At 37.3% G+C, this 25898-nt stretch overlaps 1 protein-coding gene across 2 annotated transcripts in view; it reads right to left on the bottom strand.

The window, feature by feature from the left end:
* Window positions 1-21804, bottom strand: part of AP2B1 (adaptor related protein complex 2 subunit beta 1) — a 102586-nt gene extending 80782 nt beyond the window's left edge. For both annotated transcript variants that reach the window (XM_014550760.2, XM_006174851.3), the window contains exons 1-5: window positions 21652-21804; window positions 16429-16488; window positions 12475-12580; window positions 8157-8292; window positions 6272-6517 (exon numbers count right to left, since the gene is read on the bottom strand). In XM_014550760.2, the coding sequence (XP_014406246.1) occupies window positions 6272-6517; window positions 8157-8292; window positions 12475-12580; window positions 16429-16465 (525 nt within the window). In that variant the 5' untranslated portion in view covers window positions 16466-16488; window positions 21652-21804. The remainder of the gene's footprint in view (window positions 1-6271; window positions 6518-8156; window positions 8293-12474; window positions 12581-16428; window positions 16489-21651) is intronic.
* Between the last annotated feature and the right edge of the window lie 4094 nt (window positions 21805-25898).

Genomic DNA, 25898 nt, shown 5'->3' with positions numbered 1-25898 from the left:
ACCAAAACTATAATAATGAAATATACAGGTGATCTGCATATTTATATCCTCCTGAAAATCAGCAACAGTTTGAAATCTCACTTTCTCCTTTATGGAGTTGCCTCAAATGACATGCTAAAAGCACAAGGCATTTATTCTAAGCATGTTTCACTCATTATCATCTCCTTAAGGATACAATGATTACACAGTATCAGTTAATTTTTCCCTCTCAAACAAGTAAAATTTAGAGCTCATGATTTAATCCAAGATACTGCACAGAATGCCAATAATACATTTACTCACTGAATTCTAAAATGTTCTGCTTTTTTCCCATCTTCTTCCCCTGAATAAGAAAGTTGAACACATTTACCTAGTGGAGTTAACACATCCCATTATGGCAAGAAAGTCTGAATACACGTTAACAAGTAAGATTTAAAAATTAGACTCAATAAAACTCATTATTTCCTGAAGTGATTTAAGATGTTTTCTAATGAAATGAAAATATTCACAAGGCCAAAACACTACAAATAAATATCTACAGATAGACAAAAGGCACTCCTAAGAATCAAGGAGCTACTTGGCTCACAGGCCCTAAAAACACAAAAAAGTATGCTGCAGCATGAACAAAATAATTTATTGTGACATGACTTCTTACCTCCCTTTCAAGAGTAAGTAATCCCCTGCCAAGTTAGAGCCCTGAGATCATTTAAAAGGGACACTAAGAAATGCACGGGCCATTATCTTTTGGTACACTACTGAATTACTTACATACAACAGATTCAGTTTTCAGGAAGTTGCCGACCAAAACTGGATTAAACGTGTACCTTTGAATAATTACCATTTAAAAGTAATTCTGCAATGATGTAGTAAGTAGTACTGTAAATAGACTTAGTTTTATTTGTGGGTAAGCTGCCTTCAGAATTACCCTAAAAGACAATGTTTGACTTTAAATAATGTATACAAAGGAATTAAGTATCTTTATAAATAAATTTGCCACTGAAATATTAACCCTTCTAAAACCATTAATACCCAGCACCACAATCACTATACAATAAAGTTTGTTATTATCAAGGGCTTACTCTATACCAGGTTCACTATTAAGTGCCCTGCAAGCTCTCTGTCCTTTATTTTTCACAATGATCCTACGATAAAACCACTGTTTATGATTTCCATTTTGTAGATAAGGATACTAAGATGTTTACAGAGACCACCAAGCTAAGAAATGGCAGAACCAGGATACAAACCCAAATCTGGCTGGTTCCAGGGCCTGAGCTTTACCCACCATGCTATAATACTGGAGAAAAAGAAAACACCATTTCACAGTCAAAAAGCACTTTTCTCTTTTTGAGATACTTTGATACAGAGTGAGTCAACTCTTTAAAAGAAAAAAAAAAAGTGATTAAATGCAATCTGGTATGCTGGATCGAATACTGGGACAGCAAAGGGACATCTGTGGTGAAACAGGTGAAATGAAGTCTGTACTTCACTTTATCATAATGTACTAATGCTGATTTCTTAGTTTTGACAAAGGCACCATGGTTATGTAAGATGTCTACATGAAGTGAAACTGAGTGAAGGATGTATGAGAACTCTCTGTACCGTCTTTGCAACTTTCCTATATTCCTAATATTCCTAAAAGTCGCCTCCAAAATGAGATTAAAAAAAAAAAAACTCTATCAGTAAATTGATAAAATAAAAGCTGGTAATAATTAAAATCTAAAGTGAGAATACACATTAAAAGATTTTTGCAAAGTTCATCATACAGGAAAACAAAAACTATTTGCTTCCTCTGTAAGTAAAGACAGAAGAGCAGAGACCAACCAGTCAGTTACAAGTTGTCCTTAGAACGAAGCAGCCGCCAGCGACTCCACTTACTCACACTCCATTCCTGCAGAAATTAATAGCGGCTCATCCTGTAGTACCAAACATAACACTACTTCTTGCTTGGGGAATCCAGACACAGACTGAGCATGTGACTTCCTACATCACTCTTACCCGGGGCCTACTACATACTGACATTCTCACACATGCCTACAGTTCTACCAGCTTTGGAACTTCTTTATGGACATCTGGCCAGAGCATTATGCATTTCTAATTTCACTTCTCTATAATATTTTAACTCTGTAACTCTATTAATATATGTTTTGAAATAACAGAAATCATATAAATTACTAAATTAAGTGAGGTCATTAATAGACAATTTAACATAGGCCACAAGGACAACAAATAAACTGTGACAAAAATCCTCCTCAAATTTAGAGTGATCTAGAGAGACTTCAGTTTTTCAATATCCATCATCTCAGAATGACAATAAACCACCATGCAATCTTCCAAGGGCTAAATGAACCCTACACTAACTGGAGAGCACATCATGTTAGGGCTGCTCCTCGGGAACAGCTGCAAGTCTATTAAGCATTCACTCTATGCCAGACATTACTTAAATTTTTAAATAAATTATTCCTTCATGTTCAAAACAATCTGGTAAAACAGGCATTATTATTTCTACTTTTTATAGTTGAGGAAATTGAAAAGCTCATTTTAAATAACTTGCTCAAGGCCACCTTTCTAGTAAGCAGCCAAGCCAGGACTCCAAACAGTAGTCACTCAAATTTTCACAACCTTAGCACTACTGATGTTTTGGGACTGATGGATAATTCTCTGCTGCAGGCGGCTCCCCGTGCATTGCAGGATGTTTAAAGTATCCCTGAACTCTACCTACCACATGTCAATAGTGCCCTTCCCATCAGCTGTGACAATCAAAAATGTTTCCAGGCATTGCCACATGTCTCCTGGGAAGTCAAGTCGCCTCCAGTTGAGAACCACTGCCATAATCAATTCCACGCGCTTCTACACACTGGCTAGCACACAGTTAAACTCATAGTTTTCCTGAGAAGAAAAATGTTATTTTTCATAAAACAGCTTTCCAGAATAAGTTCAAATTAGAAGAAGCTGGCAGCTTAACTAGAACCTTTGCTAAAGGCTACACTGGACCAAGTTCTGAGAACATGCTGCTTGTGCAGAAAAATCTTCAACAAATGAAGACGTATTTTTTTTGTTTTGTTTTGTTTTTTAATTCAGTAGTTTGTGCTTTGGCAGAGACAGTGGAAGAGGGGTATTCCTGGGGGGCAGCTCTCAGAGTGATGGCAGCAGAGCTGAGAAGGCTTAGAAGACAAGATCAAAGGGGCTACAGCCAAAGCACTTAGGAGACCTGGGCTCAAAAACAAAAAGCAAAGCACACGTGGCAGGGCTGTCAAGAGAGCCTCTGGAGGGGCAGGTTCTAGCGCAAACATTAACTGAAGCTGGAATACCTTAAAGCACCTCTGAGAGGAAAAATAAAAACCGTAGTAAGGAGGGAAAATCCTAGCGTATAGGCAAAAAGCTAGAGAATAGTCACTATCACCCAAAAGTATATCTTTCTTGCAAATATAAATTTAGTGAGACAGATTTTTTAAAAATTCTGACATTTGTGAAGAAATCACGGGAGCATTCTCCTTTGGCTCCAAAGTGCTTCCACCTTCTGAATACAGGCTTACTTTCAAAATAACGGACTAATAAAATCTGCATCTGAAAATGAGTTTAGCTCTAATTCCCTCAGAAAAGATTTTACTGTATGAATCTGTACAGATATCAAAGGGACCTGAACCTTTTAAACTCACATCATAGCAATAACGTCAACCTCTGCCTAACATCTACTCCGTAATTACAGGAGCAGCGGCCATCACCTCACGAACCCCCCCGAGCCGCTTTAGTAGGTGCTTTTGATGCAATAGCTCAGTTACTACTCCTAACAACTCTCTAAGATGGTATCTCTCATTCTACAGAAGAGGAAACAGACTCGGGGAGGTTAAGCTAGGACTTAGCAGGGAGAATTTTTTTACTTCAAACTCTTATATTTTTCAAATAATATTTCACTGAAAGTCAGTTTTAACTGAAGTATAAAATGGTAAAACAACTGCAGGAAAATGGGGTGTGTGAGATTCCCCCCCCCATAAAGACAGGAAATGAAAATATAATACAGCCCTATTACTTGCAGCAAGGTTCCAGGAGTCAACCTGAAGGTCAACATAACCCCAAGAGTAGTCAGATCTTTATCTATATTTTATCCTCTAATTTCAAGGTCATTTCTCCAGATGTTCTAGTGCTTTCACATATAGGATGCCCTTCTAAAGTGAGCTACAAAAAAAAAAATTACATGGAAAAAATTTTTTTAAATAAAGTGAGCTATAAGAAAACTACTAAGGTAAAACCCTGGAAGCATTCATTCCTACTGCAAGAAGCTCTGATAGTTGCTGGTGCAGTGCTGCCACCATGTGGAGCAACTTCTGAAAAAGTGGAATTACCTCTCAAGAACAACAGGACTCATACCCATCATCAGAGTAAGAGGATTTCCTTTTAAAACAGTTCTCAGATAATTAAGGCTTTTATATGGTCAAAATTTTAACCATCCTGAGAAAATGAAACAGTTCTAAATGTGTATGTGCACAGATATATTTAATTCTGTTGTATATATACACCCATGAAGGCAGTGACCAGTATGGGTACTGGGACTGAGCACTAGGTTAGAATCCCGGCTACATTACCACTAGCTGTATGACTCTGGGATTATTCTTCAGCCTCTCCGAAGTGTACATCTCTTAATCTCTAACATGGAATAACCTCTGTCAGAATACCCTCTAGTTCAGCAGATGTGAGAACTATGTGAAACATTGTACATAAAAGCATCTATCACTGTGCCTGACACAGAGTGCATGTAAATTTAAATTTCCTTTTTCCTGATGACATTAGGAAGGTCCATCATTATGGCCTTAGGACTTTCTCAGATGTCTGAGTTACTACACCTTACATTCCACCACTAGACGCTGGAAATTACTTGATATTCTTGCACTCACTCATTTCTTATCAGCTGCACTTGACCCTTCTGATAAAAGGAAAATCAGTGGTCTAAAGACAGTTGTAATACTTTTGGCAAAAAACAGGACATACAGTTGAGATGAAAAGCCTGGGTTCAAGATCCAAAGCAGGCATGTGTGTATGTGTGCTGGTTATCTCTTAGTCCACGCTTTCCGGTTCTTCACTAAAACAACAAGAAGGACAAACTTAAAAAATGATTTGAATGTATGTAAAATAAGGCCAGGACAGAGTCAGGCAATCGAGGTATCCCACTCTCAGGCTTGTGTAGGTGGAGTGGGCACCAGAGACTGGATGCCTCCTTAAATTTTGCACCCTGGGCACCTTGCTAGCAAGACATTGAATAATGTTAGGGGCAACTTTTGCTTCTGAGAAGCCTGACAAGAGTAAGAAAAAATTCCTATTTAGAAGGCAGTAGTCCAACAATTTAATCTCTAATGCTGACACCTATTCTAGGAAAATCTGCAATAAAGATACAATAAAACATAAGACATTCCTGAAACAGTCTCTCACAAATCTACTAAGTGATCTTATTTTTTCTTTAAAAGTTTTCTCAAAGATATTTGTGAAACTGGTTTGTTTCTAAGCAAATACATAGGTAAGTATGACACAAACGTTTGCTTTATGATCCTTATCTTATTAGATACATGCACCCCAATGTTCACAGCTGCACTATTTACTATTGCCAAGATACGGAAACAGCCGAAACGCCCATCAACAGATGAGTGGTTTAAGATGTTGTATATATACACAACAGAGCAACACTCAGCTGCAAGAAAGAATGAAATATTGCCAATTACAGCAACATGGATGGACCTAGAGATCATCATACTAAGTGAAGCCAGAGAAAGATAAATATTGTATCATTTACATGTGGAATCTAAAAAATAATACAAATGAATCTATATACAAAGCAAAAAGAGACTCACAGACACAGAAAACAAACTTACGGCTACCAAAAGGGGGAAGGGGGCAGGGAGGGATAAATTAGGAGTATAGGATTAACAGATACAAACTACTGTACATGAAACAGATAAGCAAAAAGGATTTACTGTATAACACAGCAAACAACATTCAATATCTTACAATAACCTATAATGGAAAATAATCTGAAATATATACATATATATAAAACTGAATTACTTAGCTATACATTTGAAACTAACACAATATTATAAATCAACTATATTTCAATTTTTTAAAAAAGACCCTTGTATTTTAGTATTTGGTTTTCAGCTCAGTAGGGTGTGAGACAATCTGTGGGACACACAGAAATCACACAGCTAACTTATGGATCAAAGTCCCAAAGATTTATTTTAAACAAGCTCTTTAAAAGAGACTCTTTTTAAATACTGTTCTCTTTATAAAAGCAAAAGCATATTACCATTGGATTTGAATCTGCTATGAGATCCCGCAGAGAATCCAGAAAGCCCTGATCTTCCACCATTTGGGCATTGATGTCATGGAGCTTTGCCACACAGACGGCCGCTGTCTTCCGGACATAGGGATCTTCATCCTTTAAGCACTTGCGGAGGGGCTCACAGAGATACTCTGTAATCTTGTCCACCCGGATGCACCCCATGGTTCTGACTGCCAAGGCCCGAATCAGAGGATTGGGATCTTCACAGTCCTACAAAAAACAATCATTGACAACTATAGGTGTACATGGTGACTAAGAGTAAACAGTCTGGTTTACAGAAGCCACAAAAGAATAATTAATGCAGGCCTCCAGTTACATTCTACATCAGAACCCGAACTCCCATACTATGCCTTTCCTACATTCACATCTTAGCTGCCTATTTAAGAGTTCCACTTAGGAAATCATTTACACATTGTGTTTCATATACACAATGAAGAAGTGCCCTGTAGGATTCATTCCAGAGCTGGGCAGAAGCTCAGAGAGCTGGTGTTACCAACCCCATGGCCATTAATGAACCTGCCCTAAAACTGAAAGTCTTTCGGTTTGTATTCTGGTACAGGAAGAAATCAGAAATTGGAAAGACGTGTCCCACTCCACAAATACCGAGTAGGCAGAAATGAGGACTGGATTTCTGGGGCCCACAGCCAAGAAAGCAAAGGAGAATCCAGAGCTGGTTTGAGCCCAACCTAATTTCCTTGAGCGAAGCAGCAGAGAGGGCCCTCTGAGATCCTGATTAACATGCATTCTCCTTTCCTATGCACATGCTAACTTCCTCAAAATGTAAACTAAATGCCTTCCAATGATATCATCCATCTATGAATCACCAGACAGAAAGAATGAAATGTTACGGTCTGAATCTGCACACTGTAGCTAAATACAGAAAAAGAACAAAACTTCCATGAGAAGGAAGAAAGCATGCTGTTTATTCTTCAAAACAGTTTAACAAAAGCTAATTTTAGAAATGTCTGATTTTTGTTTTTAATGCAGACTAAATTCCAGAGGAAAGAAAACAAGAAAAAAAAATTAATAAGAACAACCTCATTATTACGTTCATCAAATCTAATGGTAGGATAAATTTGACTGGATATTCAGTAATATTAATATTAATCTTTAATTGTCAGTTTTTAAAGATGCAACAATGGTATTGTAGGTATGTCTAAAAGAGAGATCTTATTCTGACAAATGTAAGGATAAAATGATTTAGTTTTCACCCTTAAGATGTTTGCAATTTGCTTTAAAATTATCCAGGAGGCAGTGGTCAGGAATGTATGCATGGAAAGCATAAGTTAGACAAGACTGGTCATGGGTTGTTAACCATTAAAACTGTAAGATTTAGGACTTTATTGTACTATTCCCACTACCTGAATATATTTGAAAATTTCCAAATAAAAAAGAATCTAATGTTGTTAAGTCCTATTAAATGAAACAAAATGAAGCAGTAGCTTCTGGAGTTTCCACTACTTCTAACCCATAAGCATAATTTCTACAAAGATACAATAGGTAAAGCCCCAGTAGTATCATTGATACTACAATGATACGCCCAACCTCTGTCAGCCTTGGAAGGTAAAAGAGGGAGGTTTCACCTGGTTTTCTTCTCCCATCTGGCAAGGATGCACCAAGCCCACCTGACAGAAGGCTCACCACATGGCCCGAACTGGATGACAAACACTGGCATACAGAATGCTTGAAACATGAACCTCCCTACTCACTGCCAGTACTTCTCTAGAGGCCCTCTTGTGGAACAGAGGTTGCTTATTTGCAATGCGGACACAAACTATATCAAGAGACACTTCTGAAAACGTTACCTGAGGTAGAAGAGATTGCTCATGAGTCCCTGGGAAAAAGTTACCTTCACAAAGCTGTTGACGGCCATGATGGCCATGTCTGGCTGACTCTTGGCATAGTTCATCAAGTAGAGATACACGAGCTTCTTTAGTTCCAGGTTGTCAGTCTGCATACAGTTCACTACATCTGGAAAGAGAGAGCTGAGAAGAGAAAAGAGAAAGGGAAAGTGAACAGATGTTGGTGCCAAGCTGTTGGATAGAACACAGAGAAACGGCGTTAATTTACAAAGTGATCTGATGCAAGGACAAATGTCCCTACAGTGGTAATAATTATCACAGAAATGAATTACTAAAGAAATTATAGTAATGGTCTCAAGAAGATGTCTAAAAATCTATTTTTAAAAAACTTTTTACTATGACAATTTTCAAAGTAGAGAGAGTAGTATAATGAACCCGATTTATCCATCACTCAGCTGCAAACAAATATTGACATATGCGCAATCTTGTTTTGTATTTGACCTCAAACTGCTCTCCCTCACCCAGTCCCTACCCCATCTTGTTGCTCTAAACAATTTTAAAACAAATCCTAGACATAGCATTTCGTATATAAAATCCTAGTGTATAGATTTAGGAATCTTTTTTTTAATCATTATATCACACAAAAAAATTAACAGTAATTCTTTATATCAGTTCTTTGCAGTTTCAAAGCACTACAGTTGTTATACTTTTAATATGCATATTCTTCCATCCCTGACCAGTAGAAATTTACTTAGTTAGCTCCTGAGTCCCTGTGCTATGACTCCGTATCTTCAATAGCTTCCTTGCTTCCTCGTAGGACAAGATGCTCCATCCAGGCTCATTCTGTACATTTCTAATCTCACAACTGAAATCAGTCATTTCTCTAAAATGTCTTCATTCCCTTTTAGTGGAGTTTACGAATATATTTTTAACATTACACATTCAGACAAATGAAAATCGGAGTGTACTCAAATATAAAAGGAGTTTATATTTTTCCCAATTTCAAGTCATTTCATCATTTACCATTCTCCTGTAAAGCCAAAGGAAAGAAATATATGTTTCCATTCATGAAGTAGTTTGGAAGAGTTGAGCTTGTCAGATTTTAATGTATAAGCTGTACTTTTAAAATACAGGTTGACCATAATTTTATGGAAAATTAGCAATTACCCTTCCCTCTAAGGTTTTATCAAAGTACCTGATAAATTTTACATACTTCTAAATACCTTGCTACTAGTATAGAAGGAAGAGCAGCATATGTCAGAGTCGTTTTACAGAAACGTAAGAAAATGACTGAAGTAACTAGTCACATGGTATAGCTTCCACACACTCACAGAAACAATACGGGCATACCTCATTTTATTGTGCTTTGCTGTACTGTGCTTCTCAGATAAAGTATTTATTACAAATTGAAGGTTTGTGGCAACCCTGCATTGTCAGATGATGGTTAGTATTTTTCAGCAATAAAGTATTTTTTAATTAAGGTACACACCTTTTAAAATTCATAAAGCTATTGCACACTTAATAGACTACAGTATAAACATAACTTTTACATGCACTGGGAAACCAAAAAATTCATGTACTCGCTTTATTGCAATATCTGTTTTATTGCAGTGGGCTGGAACTGAATCTTCAGTATCTCCAAGGTATGCCTATATACAGCAATAAAATGATTTGCAAAAAGGAAGATGGGCTGCAAAGTTAAATAACCCACCATATCTCCAATGAACCAATGACATCTGTGCTGGAAGGCAAACTATTTAACTTGCATGTAGGTACCTACTACAGTTTCATGCCCGTGCAGATACTTAAAAAACACTATAAACGCTCTCCAAAAATGAGTGTTCTTTCTATTTCTTTTGGGAATAGCTCATGTGTAAAACAGTAAAATCAGTAAATAAATGTGAAACATTAACCAATAGTAAATTTAAGATCCTAAATAATTTAATTCCAACAGCCAACACAAGATCAAGACGGTCTTGATAAGAATAGTCAAAAAAAAAAAAAACTGTTAAGTACCAAACCACAAAGCTAGAAACATGAACTTTCCAATATGGTAGCAACTAGTCACACAGTCTACTAAGTGAACATTTACAGTGTGGCTGGTCCAAGCTAAGATGTGATATACATGTAAAACAAACACTGGATTTTGAAGACCCAGTATGAAAATGTAATGTAAAATATCTCATTAACAGGTTTTATATTAATTTCTTGCTGACATGAAACTATTTTGGACATACTGAATTAAATAAAATGTATTACTTACTGTCATTATAAATTAATTTTACCGATTTTTTACTTTTTAAATGTAGCTCCTAGAAAATTTAAAAGTACATATGTGGCTTGCAGTGTATTTCTATTGGATAGCCCTGAACTTGAGGTTCTTGCAGGAGAGACTGAAATATAATAACCTACAAAGAGCTTATCTCAATTTCCTGTTTCTCTGAACTATCTGTCTAGGCATAGCACAAACCTCATCTTCTCTAAGAAGGGTTCTTCAGCTCTTCTTATTTACATGGATCTCTCTTTTGTGGAATAGTTATTACCTTTAATATACACACTCTTGTACCTAATTACATAATTGTATTATTCCATAACTTTTCAAATTTTGGGTCTTTTCAACCAAGTGCTAGGAAGGCTAGAAAATATGTACTAACCTTTTGTTTAAATTATGGTACGTGGTATAGTGCTAGGCACAAAACAAATTATCGGCAATGAACAGATTAACAAGTAGTATTTACCAAAGGCAAAAGGAAATTCAAAGAGTTTTAACTTCTCTGTAGGATATAGAAATAAGCTCGGCAAGAACACAAAGGTCCCAACATTGAGATATGCTGACTTTTACCAGTTCATCTGTATGAATGCTCTCAATCTAGATTTATTCTTTGGCAAAAACAGCCCTTCGGTGACTAGACAGATTATCAGGAGGCAAACCACAGCCTGTGGGCCAAATTCAGCTCACCACCTACGTTTGTATGAGCTGTGAGTTAAAAGTGGTGTTTACAGATGAACATTTACAACTGATTTGACGATACAGAACACTCTGAACCTCAATTAAGCAAAATGTTACCTCCCTAAAAGAATCCCAGTCTTCCCATTCGTAGACCTACAGTACAAAAAAAATACTGTATTTTGAATTTTTGTCAGCAAAAAAATTTGTGGAAAATTGTTTCCTCTCTTGTTATATAATTACCTACATAATAACCTCCATTGTTTGCCTCTTAGCCTACTAAATCCAAAGTATTTACTATCTTGCCCTTTACAGAAAAACTCTGTGGACCTCTGAGATAGATGGTCACTAAACAAGTTAGGAACCAAATGTGCTTACAAGTTCTCCAACACCCTAATTTCTACTTTAAAGTCAAAATTCACCTGTCAAATTTTTCCCCTTGAAGTGACAGGTTCTCTTTTTTCATTTTTGATAAAATGTCTCCCAAATATTGAAGTATGATTAACTATGATTTGTCTGTCAACCATTCTTTCTCATAAAAATGGTGTTTCCAAGTCAATCGCGCAAGGGCTCATTTTCAAGTCAACCATCACAGCTTTGCTATAAAGCAAAGAGCTTTATGCATAATTCCTGTCTCACCGCAACAGAGTATTAAAAAGACCTGAACTCAAGATTCAAGGTTTAATAAAATAAATTTTTAATGCTTCATGAGGGACAGTCCTAAGTGAAACCACACTTTCTTCCTGCAAGTACATGGTGGCGAAGAACACAGTGACTACGCAGTGTTACAGTTTGGCACCACTGCGTTAATTCACACTAAGGCATGAGCCATGCAACTGTCAACACAGTGAAAAAGGCAAATAGCATCTAAGTATTATGACAAGAATAGCTTGACTTCATGGACCCCATGAAAGGATCATAGGAATCCTCAGAGGCCTGCAGACAACCCTTACTTATTTCCAAATGGTCTTGCTATATTATAGGAAAAAAAGAGGGGGGAAAAAGACCAATTGGATTTTGTTAACATTGGTTTTCAATTTGGAATTCAGCAAACAAATGTAGAGTTGTAAAGTTGAGGGCACTGGCTTGAGGCAATAAAAGTACATACGAACTTCTGCTTTTCAGTATATTTTTATCATCTTGTAAAACTACCTCAGCAACAGATCTGTAACTGTGTCAGCTCTCAGAGGTTTTATGCTAGATCTGTATCCAAATGAAATCAAACTGGTTTCACTCTAAAAAAACAAACAAAAACCACTTGGTCACAGGGTTAATATAAAAACAACTACATTTCCTGATGATGTTTTCAGCGGGACAAACTCACTCTTATATGTTCTGATTGTAATAACTTTAAATGAAGAGCAATAAAAGCCGTAGTATGGGTCTAAAGTGAGCAAGGCAGGAGAGATTACCCTTACCTAACATCCTTCCCCACAGTCATAGCAGCAATCACTTTCTTCACAGCCTCCTTCCTCTTTTCTTTCTTCTCATTGTTGAGCTCAGCCTTTAATTCAAAGATTTCTCCTAGAAGAGAACAAATAGGTGAGGTCCCAAGACCAGAGGAGCAGAATACTGCACTATGTAGTAACACCACAACAGCTGACCAGAGGCAGGGCTGCAACTGAAATAAGATTATTTAAAAATTATAGGATAGGTCCCATTCAAATCCCTAGAATATTAACTGACCCACAGATAAGGATGCCATCTTTTAGGTTATGACTGGAAAGGAAGGTGCAAGCCAGATCTAGGAAGCACAGAAGTGGGAAAAAGCAAATCTCATGACATCTTACTATAATGGAGAGAGAATGGCGTCTGAGGGATGATCTCCCATCAGAATTTCAAAGTCCTGGGGAAAAAATAAATGTAAGCAGGGAACAGGTTCATCAATGTTTCCAAACCAGAAAAGACTCCTCATTCACCTACTCTCAACTCTACAAAGAACTAAGGTCACGGAGTGGGTGAGGGACAGAGCTGGCCTTAGAAGTACGTCTCTCGACTCCTGAATCCAGAGGTTCTCAACCACAGCCACATACTGCTTCCTGGGAAGTATCTGCAAATACCAATGCTCAGGTTCCACTCTGAACCAAACAAATCAAAATGTCATGGAGTAGATCTCCTAAGTTTCTTTTTTTTTTTTTAAGTTTCCCTAAGTGATTCTAATGTACAACTAGGGTTGTGAATCATAGCTCTAATTAGTACTTTAAGATGTTAATGGGCTTTAAGGCCCCAACCTGTCCAGTCAATCTAACAAAAGAAATAATAACCCTGAAGCTTCAAGAACGGTACAAACCAGTCACTTCTAAAGGTACAATCTTAAATGACTGACCGCTCAAACCCAGCACTGTGAAATGCTAGAACTGTCACCACTATTTTAAGGCCAGGGCTCACCTACCTTCAGGAATCTGCAACTGCAGTAAGAGAGAAGGTAACAATCCTTAACTGGTTTTAAAAGAAAGAAGAAAATATACCATAAGATCATGAAAAAGATGTTGACTACTCAACCCACTTCAACCTTCCATCTAGAGTACTGCCTCATTTTCTTCCACCTTTCTGACTATTCCTGAAGTTCATTTTAACCTCATTCACCAGCATAGAAATAGTGGGGACAGCAAACTATGTGATCTGCTGAAGCTTCTAAATGGGAAGGATGAAACTGGTTAAGAAATACAGAAGTTGAGCACTAAAAAAGTTTATTATATCAATATCCACTGCCAACAAAGCAAACAAATTGTTACAAAAATTTGTTTTATTTGACAGCCACAAAAATAGCACAGCCAGAAAAGCTGGACCCTTTAGAGTCATTCTCCTTTTCGCCAAGTCCTCTGCTGCCAAATCCAGCTCTTAGGATTCCCATCATTTACTTCTGGGAATAGTAAAGGACAAGCAGCAGGGTTTCAGAAAATCTGAATCGTGAAGAACAGCAGGAGTTGAAGAATCAAAACAGGATGTAACTGGAATTATTCTGACTCCAGTAGCATAAATTTAAAGAATATATTCCAGTGACAGTTCTGGTGGGTGTTACAGGAAATAAAAGGAACACAGTCTACCCATTTTTAAAAATGTGGTATTTATCCAGCCGTGATTCATCTATAAGTCTCAAACTTTTACAAATCCCTGAATAAAAAAGGTTTCCAGGAACCATTACAAGAGAAGGTTTGAAGAGTTAGGTTAGTTTCTAATCATATCTTTTCATGTCACTGTAGACAACACCTTGGTCATCAAAGCACACAAAATGTTAACAGAAGAAATAAATGCATTTCAGAATGATATGAGAATCAGAAAAAAAAGCTGAAAACGAATGACAAGGGACTATAATGGCTTTTGTAAGGTGTAAGTAATAAAAATCGGAAGAAGTTGTGTGGACCCAAGGTGGGGCACTAAATGAGGCAAGGTATCTCATACATACTACAGCTTTATTAAATTATTCTTTTCCCCTCCTCCTCCCCTTAATCAAATCTACCAAGCGTTGCTAGCAGCCAGCAATAGTTTTCAATCTCGGCTACACATTAGAAAAACCTAGGGAGCTTTAAAAAATCCCCACACCTAGATCATATCCCACTCCAAAGAAATCAGGATATCTGTATTGTTTCAGACTTCACTGGGGCAATATGCAGGCAAGGCTGAAGGCCACAGGCTAGTAGCTGATATAATCAAGCAACTCACTATGGTGTTTTCTGTACTGTGACAGAAGAGCTTGTTTACCCTTAAATAACTCCAAATGACACAAAGGACAGATATGCCTGTGCTTCTCAGAAAATGTTCTAGTGCTCCAGGCCACTGTGTGTGCCCTCCTACTTTTTTTTTTCTTTTTGAAATCATTTTAATCTTCTTTTTTTATGTGCATTATGGTAGTATTTAAAAAAAATTTATTTAAGTAAAGTCAGTTTACAATGCTGTATTAAAATCATTTTAATCTTAAAGAAAAGTTGCAAAATTCCCCAACTGCTAACATTATGCCACATTTGTTTTATCATACTTTTTAGGTATTTATACATTTTTTATTCATTTAATAGTTAAACTGTAAAAAAAAACACACACACACACACAAAAACATAAATACAAAACAGAAACAGACCCAAAGACATAGAATACAAACTTGTGGTTGCCAAGGGGGCGGGGAGTGGAAAAGGACAGACTGGGAGTTCAAAATTTGTAGATACTGACAGGCATATGTAGAACAGATAAACAAGATTATACAGGAAAAATATACAAAAGATCTTGTGGTAGCTCACAGTGAAAAAAAAAAGTGACAATGAATATATGTATGTTCATGTATAATTGAAAAATTGTGTTCTACACTGGAATTTGACACAACATTGTAAAATGACTATAACTCAATAAAAAAACTTAAAAAAAATAGTTAAACTGTACACATCATGTCTCATTAGCTCTAAAGATGTTAGTGTATAATTTCTAAGAAGAAGGAATTGTTATATAACCATAATACAATGATGGAAATCAGGAAATTTAGCATTATCAAATCCATAGACTTTACACAAAGATCTTGATAATGTCTTTTATAGCAATTTTACCCCCATGCCCAATTTAGGATCATGCATTGCATTTACTGTCTCTTTAGTCTCCTTTAATCTGAAACAGTTAATCAGCCTTTATCTTCACAATAATGACATTTTTTTAAAGTACATGCCAGTTATTTTATAGAATGCCCTCAGTTTGGGTCTGTAGTAGGTGTTCTCTCATGATCACACTGAGGTTGTACGTTTTGGCAGCCATAATTCATAAATGATGGTGTGTTCTCAGTGCATCACACCATTTTTACCTTTAACAAAAAAGAGGTCACGAAGAACAATGCACGTGTAGAGGGATATGAAAATATCAAGTTTCCATGCATTGTTTTACATGATCTCTTTTTTATTAAGATACAAAAATTTTTAAATTATATGTATTATTATATGCATAGAAAAGACTGGGGGTACAAACCGAGCTGTCCTCAGGAAATGGAACTGCAAGGGAGAGAGCTTTCATTTTTACTTTTTACATATCCATATTGCTTTAATAGCACTCCTTGTTATAAAATGTTTATTTCCAAATAAAAAAATTGAAAGAGAATAAATGTGCTTCTTTCTCTTTTACCCTCTTCAGATCTATTAATGTTCAGTGAATCAATCTTAGATCTCTTCCTTTCACTAAAACCTTCAAGTCAAAACGGTGTGCATCATAACCCTATCTTTAAAAACTCACACTTTAACAATTTACTCAATACATTTTTTCTGTAAAAGTAGCAGATCCCCAATGAAAGGGTCCATAACATGCATGTCTGAGGAGGTCAGGAACATTCTACTTGAAACAATCTTACACCACGACTTTTGAAGAATCTTCAAAAAAGGCTTTGCTCAGGTTCTCATACTTACCTTTTTTATTGGTTGTAAAGTACTTGGAGTCAGTCATGGTTTCAGATCTTTAATGTGCACCTACAGCAAGAGAAAGGAATTCCTTTAACCAAGTTACTTATGTCCAGCAAGGCATTCAAATAATTTTAAGAACATTTACATGTAAGAATTTCAGTATTCAAAAATGAGTATCTTCATCCTTACCACCATCATTGGTGTCCCAAGGGACGCAAAGATAATTAAAAATGTAACTCTTACCTCAAAAAGCTAATTGTAGCAAAACCCAAAGGTCTAATGGAATAGAATGATAATCTGAAACTATCATGGCTTTATGATTTTATCCACAATTATCTCCTCAGAGTCTCCAAGACATAAAGCTATATCTTTTTGTAAATGCATTTTCTGTTAGTCACTCTAATATTTAAGATAAGGAAAAGTTTGTTTTGAAAGATCTCCCTATTACTCTCCATTAAGGGAAATCTGATTTACTTCCCTGACTCAAAATGGAGTCACCCAAAAACATGTATTTTGAAGCAGAGTAAAATTGAAAGAGAAAACAATTCTGCAAATCTATTCACCATTACATGCAACTACCAATGAAAAGAATCTCTTTCAGAAAACATAAGCCTAAATCAGGAGGACAATATTCTTTCATGACAAACACCGAGAGAGGCAAATATGCCTCACGCATGGATTTTTTTTAAATTACAGTTTTCATATTTTCAACAATCTACACTTACCTCAAAAGTATTCCCAAAGAAAATAATATCTGCTTATAGTTAAAAACAAGGCAAAAACTAAGATATTTGTTCAGTCACACTGAGTACAAAAGAGAATCAGGGAAAAGGATTAGGAAAAGGAAGGGAGTTAAAACTTAAAAGAACATGGATCCCAGCCTTAACTTTTCTGTTCCAACTTCCAGAATTAATCTAGCTGACATAAGCTCCACTGGTAAAACAAAAACAGCACTGACTGGTCACATTTCTCCCCAAATAATGAGATAATGTTTTCTGATTTGAGAAACTCTTATGACTCTGTCCAATGTACTTCACTTCTTTAAAACTACTAAAATTTTAGTAATATTCTGTCTGCACTCAAAAATTAGTTCCTTCTTCCTTACCACTCCATTATTATTAACAATACTTATTACCAAATTTAGGACAGAAACCCTGGCACCTGCTCATTACCATCTGGTCAAAACAACATGAGTGATAATGTACTTGTCAAACTTGAGTGATAACACCTTGACAAGCAACAGTAAATATGGATCTGAGAGAAAACACCTAAGCACTTTCCTTCACTGTAATGAAAGAAAAGAAAAACAGAGCCAGAAAAACATAAAATAATGAAAAGAGCTTGGCTCAAATTTGATCTCTAAAATGCACCACTTGGACAATTTAAGAGATATCAGACTCACTGCTATGTTTCCAAGCAGCGACTTAATGTTTACAGTCTTGATCTCTATACAATACTGCTTTAGGTTGTACCAGCATTTCGCTGAATTACCTTGTTAAAAGAAGTGAGCTAGAGCTCACACAAATCATTATAGAATACAGAAATTTCTGTTTTGATAGTATTTGTTATAATTAAAGGTTAACCTGTAACAGAGGCTTGCCTTATGTAATATTTTCATAATGCCTTTCTAGCAAGAATTCGAAGAATGTTATAATCATTTAATCCATTCACAATGTAAACTAAATGTGAAGTGGGCAAACTGAAGAAAGGAATCCTTCGCATAAAAGGCCTGGAATAAATCTGAAGTTACCATCTAAGAACTTACATATACAAAGAGGAAAACCAGGACACAGAAATGATTACGACAGTCTGACCAGAGGGCCACAGCTCAAGGCCATTACGATCTATCTAGGATGTTATTATGCATTCCAAATCCTTTGGGATCATCAAAACTTAAAACTTGCTTAAGATTTAAAAACAAAATCTGCTTGGAATTTTTCACTGTTTCTTTGAAAAAGGGCCCCCAAATCGTTCTGTTTTCTAAAGCTCTCATACACAAATACACATATCAAATTCACACATATCAAATTCTTAACAGAAGTTTTCAACACAATCTTTTAAACATTCAATGAACCTAGTCTTACATAGAAAACAAATTTATGGTTACCAAAGGGGAAAGGAGGCGGAGGGATAAATCAGGGGTTTGGCATTAGCAGATACAAACTACTATACATACAACAGATAAACAACAAGGTCCTACTGTAGGGCACAGGGAACTATATTCAATATCTTTTAATAAATTATAATGGAAAAGAATTTGAAAAAGAATATATATACAGAAACTGAATCACTTTGCTGAACACGAGAAACTAACACAAGATTGTAAATCAATTATAGTTTTATATATATATATATAAAAACCTAGTTTTAAATCCTTCATTAGTGACCCACACATTTCATTCCCTCCCCTAACAAATTTCATCACTGAGGAATAGATCTGTCCTATTCATTGTGAGCACTTAGTGTTTTTAACTAGAGAATAATGTACTTACCCACAAAATTTCAGGGAAGAGGAGAGAATCAAGTACATAATCTTAGATCCTAAATTAAAAATCCCTGCTTTTAAAGAGAAAGGAGAAACATGACTCTCTTAGCTCACACTGTCCTACACAACAGTAATGAAATATCCCTTGCACATATTGGCAGAGAAACATTTTATCAAGTCAGTTCCTGACTTAAGCCAAAAGAAACTCCAAAAAATAAAAATAGCCTAAACAAAAACAAATGAGAAGAGGCAGGGCTTGCACAACACTGTGTATGTACTAAATGCCACCAAACTGCCACTTTAAAATGGTTAATTTTACGTTATGTGAATTTCGCCTAAAAAAAAAAAACTGCGTATTTTAAAATGAGCTATGCTTAATCACATGCCAGAGATGAACATAGCCAGATTCTCCAAAACATTCGATGGTAAAAACTGTTGTCTGCTTTAGAAGCCAAAGACAAAGCAGCCAAAATAGAGCTCAAAATAGAGAACAAATCAAGTGTTTGCTGAAGAGCCTCAAAAAATCAAGTTCCTCCTGAGTTGGGAGGAGTGGATTTGTTCCTTAGGAGAGCCCCAGGGCAAAGCCAAGCCATCACACTACCTTTTTACTAGATCAAACTAGACAAGTCACTGGATGTTCTGAGGACTTGAGGTATGACCTAGGGACACTGTTGTTTTTTTTTTTTTTTTTTAAATGAAGCTGCCACAATCAAAGCACAATCACTCTTACTTTCTTAGCCCAGAGTATGATGTCACTGCATTTCAGAAAAGGCCTCCGTGTACAGGGTTATACATCGAGATTTAACATAACCTAGTTTCTACTAAATATAGGCTGTGAAAGTCCCTTCTCAACTATTCCTCTCTCCTTCCAGTGCCCCTACAGAGAATATGGCCAGAAAAAAAATAGGGTCTTAATTTCAAATGGCTCTCTGGGAAATGGCAGCTAAATTAGAGTTGATGAGGTCACTAAATTCCCTCTCCACATAAAGTTGGGCTTTACCCCAGTTGGTGCTTATAGAGAAAAACTCAACAGAGTTAATCAAATTATGAAGCAGAAAGGTCATTCTAACAATCTTTCATTACAAGGGTGAGAAGTGCTAATCAGGTATTTCAACATAATGCAAAGACAGCAGCATTGTCAGGTATCGATAAAGCACAAGAAATTACAACAGACAACTAATTACAAGAGACAAATCTGTAATTTCCGTCTAAAAATGACTACAAAGTAATTTATTAACATTATGATGTAGGAAGGAAGCTCAAAAGTTTTACATCCAATTCTTAACTGAAACTCTAGAAAACATAAACCTGGAAGGGAAGAAAGAAGGAAGAAAGGAGAACATGTCCCATCTAATTCGTTCCTTGTTCAGCTTGGTTCAAAACTTTGCCTAAAATTTAGTATTTTTTAAGATATGGATCTGTTTAAAGAAGAAGAAAAAAGATGGACGAACTGGACTTTCTTGAGTCTCTTAAGTCACAGAATGTTAGCTTTATACTAATTTTACCACTCAACTTTCAGTGAAGCTATCTGCAAAACACACTATGCTTTCTGCTTCTTTGGGAGTTTAAACTGTTAAGATACCTGCAAGCAGTTCTCACCTTACCACCAGGCTTAGTCATCACTGGAATGTGTTACACGTTTTCTTGTTCAGCTGCATCTCCTTCATCTGCTGCTTTCTATTATAACTTTGTAAGTGTATCCTGAGGCTAAGCAATGGAAGTATACCAGGAAGGTAATTAATAATTTAAATTGCTCCTCACTGAGACCACCTTCTTTGTCATTCTGCTTTTTCTAAGCTTATTGTGTTTACTTTCTTTTTTAAACCACAATGACTATAACAGTGTTTGGGATTTAAAACAAAACATTTCTTTTTAAAAGTCAAAGTTTAATGAAGGACGCATTCACACCTTATTCACACAGCTTCGTAATGAAGTACCCAAGAGAGTTCATTAAAAGCCTACTCCCCACCCCCCAAATAGAAGAGAGCTCTGGAAACTGCATGAATCAATTCTTCAGATTGAAAGACTATGGAATAACAGGAAGTTCCAGTTTCTTTACCTCTGTCTTAATCTACAATCTTTCTCAAACCAGACCATTCCTGCTAAGACAAGAAAGAAAAAATTTCGGGCTGAGATTTACTCCCACTTGCTTCCCGCTGTCTCACATCGGGTCAATTCTGGAGGTTTCTCTTCCCTTCCTCCAATGTCAGGAATTCCTCTTCTTTCCCCAGGTGGTCAAGATTTTAGGGATATGTTCCTCCATTACGAGGTGGGGGAGTGGTGTCTCAACCTCGATTTACGGAGGACCGGCGAGCTTTGTCCATTAATGAGCAAAGCTTTGGGGGAACCCCTTTTCCCTCTTGCCAGTTGGACACGTCCCAGCCTCTCAGTAAACGACATCAAACGGGGAAGAAGGAAGGTTCTCCCCTCGGCCTCCAGCCTCTACTCTCTACTGGCCACACCCGTGGCCTCTGGCCCTCCTAACCCCCCAGCTTCGAACATATCTTTCCTCCAGTGCCCCCCAACTCCCAGTTGCCACCCAGAGGATTCCCCCACCCCGCCTCAGCGGTGGAGTCCTTTTCTCCAACCCTCTTCCTCACAACGGTCACACCCGACGGCTCACTCCATCCTCAACGGTCACGCTCCTAGGATTTCCTCCCCTCCGCCCGTCTCCAACCCAACCTGGGTTTCCCCCTGCCCCATCAAAAAGGGACACACCCCAACCTTAGCCGCCCTGAACTCACCGGAGGCAAGGGCGGGGGTGGCGGCAACGGCCAGAGAGCACAGCCCGAGTGGTGGTGTAATGGTTTCCTGCACGTCACGACTCCTTCTCCAGGTCTAAGCCACTGCGCAAAACCCACTTTGCCAGGGACAAAGATGGTGGAACTGGAAGCTCTGACGTCAGAGAGACTCGACGGGTGACGTAATCCAAATGCGCGGGAGAACTAGAAAGGCGGCGAGCTCTGTCGCCTTAGAAACGGAAAAAACATTTGTGTGGTCGGGAAAAGACCTGTGGTCCCGGCCTCCGAGGAAGTTCAGTGACTATCCGAAGGGATCTATTAATAAGCTGACATTCTCTGGATTTGTTTCATCACGCAGTTCTCTAAAAACTTACACACAGAGAGGGTGAAATATCTTGCTGATTTCTTGAGAGAGAGAGAGAGAGAGAGAGAGAGAGAGAGAGAGAGAGAGAGAGAGAGAGAGAGAGAGAGAGAGAGAGAGAGAGAGAGAGAGAGAGAGAGAGAGAGAGAGAGCGAGCGAGCAGCTAATTTCCCTGGCCAGTATACAAGGGCAGTAGGACAGGCGGAGAGTAGTAGTGCAAGGAAAAGGGATCGACCTTGCATCAGATCTGAGTTCGAATCCCTGCTCTGAATGTGACTGGGAAAGTTACTTAACGTCTCCTCAACCTTAGTCTTATCTGTGAAATAAAGCCAATGGTATAACTCTCCTGAGTTTGTGAAGCTTAAAATGGATTAAGTAGGTATAGCGCCTAGCATGTAATATGTGTGCTTACACAAAAGTAAGTTCCTTTCAGAAACCAAGACCTAGAAACCTCTGTATCTTCCCCTCAAAACTAAAACTTCCTGCCTAAAACTGCTCTAATAATAAAGTATTTAACAACAACAACAACAAAAAAGAAACATAGGAAGAGTGAGAGCCTGAGCCAGAAGATGAGAAATCAAAATGCAACAAAGGGGACTGAGAAATACTAAGAGAAGTGGAAAAAAAGCAGGCGATCATAACGATTTGGGATGTTTTAGAGTTCTAGGAAGTCATAGGAACTATATACTATATCTCTGAGGCCTAGCCCCCTCCTCAAAATGTGTTGAATGAATAAATGGATCAGTGAGTGGTCAACAAAGTTGCTGTAGGTAAAAGGAGGAAGGGCTGAAAAGTGTCCAAGGACTTAGCAACACAAAGGTCTCTGATGTCACTGCTGAGACCATCAGTGGAGATAATGAAGGCAAAAGCCATGCTACAAAAGTTTAAAGATAAATCAGAGGTAAGGAAATTCAAAGAGGAGTTAACAGATAACTCCAAAAGAAAGTATGGTTGAAAAGAGAAGAGATATAGATGGTATTTGAGGGAGAAGAGGGGCTTCAAGACAGCAGAATAGGAAGACATGGAGCTCACCTCCTCCCCAGATACATCAGAAATACATCTACATGTAGAACAATTCTCACAGAATACCTGCTAAGGGAGAGAGTAGCAAGAATTTTTTTAAAGGTAAATTCTACACTCAAATTTTCTTTACACTATCCCTTCAGCAATACATGGGTTCAATTATTTTTCCTACCCATATGACTCCAAAATATCTATCTCTAGCCTTGACCTGTTCCCAAAGCTTCCCCCACCAAATTGCCAACCACAACGATGGATAATTCTATACATATGGTCCACCCAAACTAACCAAATCATAAAGGGATGGTGGGGTGTTTGAAAAAATCTGGTTCCAGGCACAACTCGCAGAAGACAGAGGTGGATTTCATAAAGAAGACGCCACCAGAAAAATCTTTGATTCCTACCCACCTCTACCCAGTGACTATCCGAAAGGATCTATTAATAAGCTGACATTCTCTGGATTTATTTCATCACGCAGTTCAAAAGCTTTCAACAGCTCATTTCCTCATTTGTACAGAACCTGTCCCTCTCCCAGTTTTCTTATCTCTGTGCTCTTTGGTTTTCTCATCCATGAAACAGGAGCAGTAGTAATATCCAATTATAATATTATTACAAGGATGAAATGAATTAGTGTACATAAAGCACTTAGAACTATGCCTGCACATAGTATGGATGATGCAATTATTTCCTATAATTGCAGTTATTTCAATAAATTACATTACCAAAAATTATAAGCCAGAAATCTAGGGGGGTCATTCTTGATTCCTCTCTCTCCCTTAACTGCCACATTCATTCCACCTCCAAGTTGTCAACCCTACCTTCAAAATATAATCTCAAATTCATCCTGCCCCCTCTTTTCACCTCATTAGCCACCATCACCTCTTGCCTAAACTACTAGAAACCTCAACCCTTCTCCCAACCATTATCCATCCAGCCATCAGATTTTTAACTTCTGAAGTAAAGTGAACATTCCAAAAAGTACACACATCATAAATGTAAAGCTTCATGAATTTTCACAAAGTAAACATAATCACATAACCATTACAGGGCCATCTTGAAAATATAACCTTGATCATGACTCTGGTGTATAAATCATTCAATGGCTTCCCATTACATTTTGACTAAAATCCAGTCTCCTTCCCATGGCCTGTGAGTCCCTGCATGGTTTGGACTGTCTACGTCTCTAATATCATTTTATCCTAATTTCAGTCACTCCTCATTTCCTCTTCATTTCACCTTTTCCTAGATTTTGCAGCCCTCAAACACACCAAGCTCTTTCCCATCCTAAGGCCTTCACAACTGCCGTTTCTCCTGCCTAATGTTCATTTCTGCCAATTCCTCACATGGCTGACTGTCTCATAATTTAGGTCTCACTTTAATTGTAATCTCCTCATAAAGGCACACCCTGATAACCCAATCTAAAAGGTTCTGTTCTCCCAGCCCCCAACTCCTACCTCATCCCAGTCGTCTTACTCAATTTGTAAATTATTATTAGAGTTTATTTACTTATTATCTTCCTCTCCAACTAGGCTGTAAATTCCAAGAGGGCAGATACCACATCTATTTTTATTACTTCTTCGTAATCCACCTATATCTACTTTTCAATATACTCTCTACTTTTCCTTTCTGTGGCTCTATATTTAAAGCAAACAAGTTTCTATTTACGTACAATCCATACTGCTCCCTTAACCTGGAAAGCCTTGTTACCATCACTGCGACTTTCCTCAAATGTACTCATTTTTCAAGGTCCACCTAATCCACAAAACTTTGTCAGTGGACACCTAGTCCTGACATGAGGTACCGGAGATACCAGGTTACATCATTGTATTAGAAAGCAACTGGCAGAGAACCTAAGATAAAACATAAGGTTAGAAATATGCTTCGCTTTGTTTGGTTACATAAGCCAATACAGGCCTTCTGTTTAAGCTAGTTTGAATGCCTCATTTCTCCTAGCTGGTATTGTCTCTTTCTCTAAACTCACACCATATTAACCTATTTAATGGCTCTTAATAGCTTTTAACATAAACATAATCATTTTTTGTGTATCTTATCTCATTTATTACACCATAAACCTGAGTGGGATCTGTGATGAGGTGTTTATTATTTGTTGGCTGTAATCATTGACATTGTTATTTTTGACTGCCTTTCCTTTTTTTTTTTTTCATGTAATAATGTCAGTTTACTTTTGGAGTATTCTCAAAGGACTACTAAAGTGTCTTGCCCTCTTTTGGCTAAGAGTGAAACACGGAGTGGAGAGGAAATCTGAACCAAGGTAGGTCAATAGGAATTTGAATCATACAGTGATTGACAGACAGAAATTTGTTGAAGTTCATTCCCTGCAACAATGATGCCTGGATGAGACTTTGCTAAATCTTGCTAGAAACATCCGGCAGGACAGTGATTCCTGTTCTTTCAGAGCTGGCTTTCCTTATTTCGATAGCTACTCCACATTCTTCTCATAATTTTTCAGTTTAAATTAGCCTGTTTTCTGTTGCTTGTAACCAAAGAACCCTAACTGATATAAATGTGTAACTTCCCATTCCTCTCAATTGATGCTGTTTCTTAACTTTTTCTTTTTGCCTGTATGTGGTAGCTACCATTGATTAAGCACCTAATGCCTGGTGCTTTATATAGATACATTATCTCTAGTCCTTAATACTATAAGGTAAAAATCTTGTATCAATGTGACTTTCTCCAGCAGGTATTTTGGTAGACTACAAAACACTTTTTAGAACTATAATTAAGGTTAACTTGCAAGATTTTATTTCTCCTATTGAAACAACTATATCCAAACCTTGTTTTCCAGCGTTCTCATTATGTGAACCAATTAACTATCTTTATACCATATGGTCCTCTAGGGCAGTGATTA

Source organism: Camelus ferus, chromosome 16 (assembly GCF_009834535.1).
Source record: "Camelus ferus isolate YT-003-E chromosome 16, BCGSAC_Cfer_1.0, whole genome shotgun sequence".
In the NCBI taxonomy this organism is placed as follows: Eukaryota; Metazoa; Chordata; class Mammalia; order Artiodactyla; family Camelidae; genus Camelus; species Camelus ferus.
This window is presented reverse-complemented; position numbering and strand designations above follow the sequence as displayed.